This window comes from Hypomesus transpacificus, unplaced genomic scaffold (genome assembly GCF_021917145.1).
Source record: "Hypomesus transpacificus isolate Combined female unplaced genomic scaffold, fHypTra1 scaffold_284, whole genome shotgun sequence".
NCBI classification, from domain to species: domain Eukaryota; kingdom Metazoa; phylum Chordata; class Actinopteri; order Osmeriformes; family Osmeridae; genus Hypomesus; species Hypomesus transpacificus.
This window is the reverse complement of record NW_025813811.1, coordinates 42,103-45,479: the sequence shown is the minus strand read 5'-3', so window position 1 is coordinate 45,479 and position 3,377 is coordinate 42,103. Positions and strand designations below refer to the sequence as shown.

At 47.5% G+C, this 3,377-nt stretch overlaps 1 protein-coding gene across 1 annotated transcript; it reads left to right on the top strand.

Annotated features, from left to right (window-relative positions):
* Positions 1 to 1,553: 1,553 nt before the first annotated feature.
* LOC124463476 (swi5-dependent recombination DNA repair protein 1 homolog) lies at positions 1,554 to 3,019 on the top strand. Its single transcript, XM_047015206.1, has 3 exons — positions 1,554 to 2,512; positions 2,637 to 2,673; positions 2,783 to 3,019. Exons 1-3 carry the CDS (start codon positions 2,079 to 2,081, stop codon positions 3,017 to 3,019), a joined length of 708 nt encoding a protein of 235 aa, XP_046871162.1. The 5' UTR covers positions 1,554 to 2,078.
* Positions 3,020 to 3,377: the final 358 nt, after the last annotated feature.

Below are 3,377 nucleotides of genomic sequence, written 5' to 3'. Positions count from 1 at the left end.
CACTGAGAAATCAAGGTTAACCCCAAACCCTGGACAGAGGGGCTCAGTGAATGTGATGTGAAAGGTGTGCAGATAACCTGTAATCAGACTCATCCCTGCCAGAGATGAGCCCAATGAGGGTGGTGTCAGCAGAGAGCAGCGTCATGCCAATGTCCTTCTGCATGTCATTGTTACTCAGTTGTTACACGTTTTCTCAGGGAGGAGGAGTTTAACTTGATGTTTGAGGCCAGACAAGCACAGCCTTGCTATGTGAACAGACAGCCTGACAGCCTGTAGAAGGTTATCATTACAAGAAGGATTACAAACACTATTGTGACGCGCTCCTAGTTGTAGTGCTGCTTTGTTGCTCTAAGTTTTACAAGACAGTGATTGGAGGTGTAAGGAGGTTGTCTGGCTGATTACCTTCGACTACAAAGCTTCTTATATCTGGAAAATATAGCTGGTTTATCCACTTTGTATTGATGACATGGTTATAATACCACACACAATATACTTTCAAATGAATAACATATGTTATACATGTATGGTCTACACCCCCTGTTGAGAAACCTGTTTTTTCCACACCCCACTACTTCAGATGATAGTTTGTGCACAAAATACTTAATATTAATTACCAACAATAAACGAAACATGGTTTTGTTATTCTTTGAAGTCCTTCAAGTAGGCAACAATAACGCTGCTAGTTTAAGAGCATTATTCATACAGCCTCTAGGTGGCGCCATTGCAACATGAAAACAGGTGGCAAGAAAACTTGGTTTATTGATCAAATAGAAATGTCACCTTTCTGTCTAAAACGCATTGTTTCGGGAGAGACGGCGCTTGGTATCCATGGTGTACTTATAGACATATCATCATGACGTCATGGGGCAGACAGGGATTCTGACGCGCTTTACCAAATTATAAGAACTCGTTACACAATCAAATCAGTCATTGATGCTCTGTAGACAAGTAGCGAAAAGCGTTTGATTCTACTTTTTCCTCGTTGGTAAAGTGTAATGGAAATGTACATTTATTTTAGTATTTCCTAATTTCTTCCTCGTTTGTCATCTTTAAAGAAACATGGATGAAATCCCAAAGCATTAACAACTTTGGCGACCTAAACAGAAGGTACGTCTGGTAAACCTAAAGTAAATGAAACAATTTAGACTGTTGAGAAACATCAAAAAAAATAATTAGTTCTGTCATTTAAAAAAACAAATCAGTAGGTGAATGCAGTGTTCAGTATCGTTAATCATATCGACAGGACATCACTTGATAGTTCCAGATAATCCTCAGATGCAGTTGCCCCCCTGTTGGCCAGAGCTGGGGCTGAAGCTTCCTTCCCTGCTGTTATCAGACAGGAAGCTGCTGTCATCAGACAGGAAGCTGCTGTTCTCAGAAGTTCACAAACCCCTCCAGGTAGGAACAAACATAGATATATGAGGGAACACATACCTGGAGAGACTCAACACATTTGACACTTTGTTCATGTCTGACACATTGATCAAAAGCAACATACAAATAGTTTTGCATTTAATAAGAACAGTAGATAATAAAGGTTCAGAAGAGCATAAGTCTGACAGTATTTCAGTGAGTGGAGCCAAGGGAGTCTATATTTTATCAGTTAATATCAGCATCATCTCAAATACTATATGCTAATGTGGAAGTGCAATAATAATAACAATATAATCATGTCAGAACTTGGTGCCAAAGCTTCCTCGATGCCCAGAGCCCAGCCGCAAGCGCAAGGCTACCAGGAAGGCTGCAGGAGCTGAGAAGGATACAGGGGCCAACAAGGGGCCCCTGCCAGAGTCTTGGAGGGTTGTGGAAGAAGCTGGAGCTGCTTATCGTTCAGCCCTGGCTGACGAGCTGGCAGGACTAGGCATGGTGGTGAGTAGAAGGCCCCAATCCACCTCCCTGGGTACTACAGACTCCAGCCAGGCTCCTCCCCTCCTCTCCATCTTCCTCCACCTCTCCTACATCTCTGATACTGGCTCTGTTACTGTGCCTTGCTAAGTCTGTTTCTTGCCTTAAGGTGACTGGTGGTGCGAAGATGCTTCCCATCCCCCAGACCAGCTACTGTGAGTCTTTGTTCATTCATGTATCAACATTTAAATGATCACCTTCTGTCAAGAGAAGGGATCCACCAATCACATTGTGACTCAGCTCTTCCTCTAGGTGTTCTTCCAGCAATCAAAAGTTCCTCTCGCCCAGTGGAACCAATCAGAGCATCGGCCTCTGAAACACTCGGGCCCCTGGGCTGCAGAGCCACACCAGATGGAAGGGAGAGTGCGTACTCCTCTCCACCTCCGTCTCCACCTCCGTCTCCACCTCCGTCTCCACCTCCGTCTCCACCTCCGTTTCCACCTCCGTCTCTACCTCTGTCCACATGTCGACCTGAGGCGCAGTCTCCAGGTTCTTCTCCACCTTCGACCTTGAATGACCCTGTGACCCGGGAGACCACGCCCAGTCTTCTGTCATTGGAGGAGACCGGGGACGAGCTTTCTGTGTTGGAGGCCATGATGTCACATCCGTGAGTGCTCGTCCAAACGCTCCCCTTTAGACTATTGTCCTGTTCAGAATAATGTTACGATGTGTCGTCAGTTGTCATTGTACTGTGAAGTGATGTCAAACGTCAGTTCTTGTTCTCGTTACAGTCATTGGAAAATCATCAACAGGGTCCTGTTGAGAAAGGTAAATAAAATGTTGACGTGAATTGCTTTTACTCAGTCTGACAATCACCACTTGTATCTGAATTGCCACATCACATATTTTTCTCCCTCCCTCCCTTCCTCCCTCCCAGAACAAGAGCGTAGCTGAGCTGCAGGAGCGCTCGAAGGAGGTCATGGAGTGGGTTCTCAAGGTGACCAACGAGGTGGTCCTGCCCGCCATGGCCCTTTACCAGGTCCTCCACATCCGCAATACCAAGATGGCCGCCCGCTGTCCGCCGCCATCTCCTACAGCAGCTGTGACTCCCACAGTGACAGGTCCTCTTCCGCAGGGCTGCTGTCCCCAGCCAGGCCTGTCACTGGCTCTCTGACTGGGATGGTATGTTTCAACCCTGCTGATTCTCCCCAGGACCAGGCCTCTTTTCTGGGCTCTGCCCACCCCTACGTCCCCCAGGGTGTTCTGAGAATGATCTCAGAGAGGTTCCACCCTCTGCTGATAGGAGGGCAGGGATCCAGGCCCCAGAGCAGGCTGCTGGGTGGCAGGCCTCCGATGTTGGACTCTGATAGGCCCACGGAGGAGGACGTCCTCGCCACGGCATCCCTCACCGTGGCAGAGATCCTGTTAAAGGTGCAGGCGGTGATGGATAAACAAGAGCACGATGCAGAGGACAAGCTGTCAACCTGTGTGGAGGAGCTCTACGAGTCTGTCATGGGAGAGGTGCTGGAGAA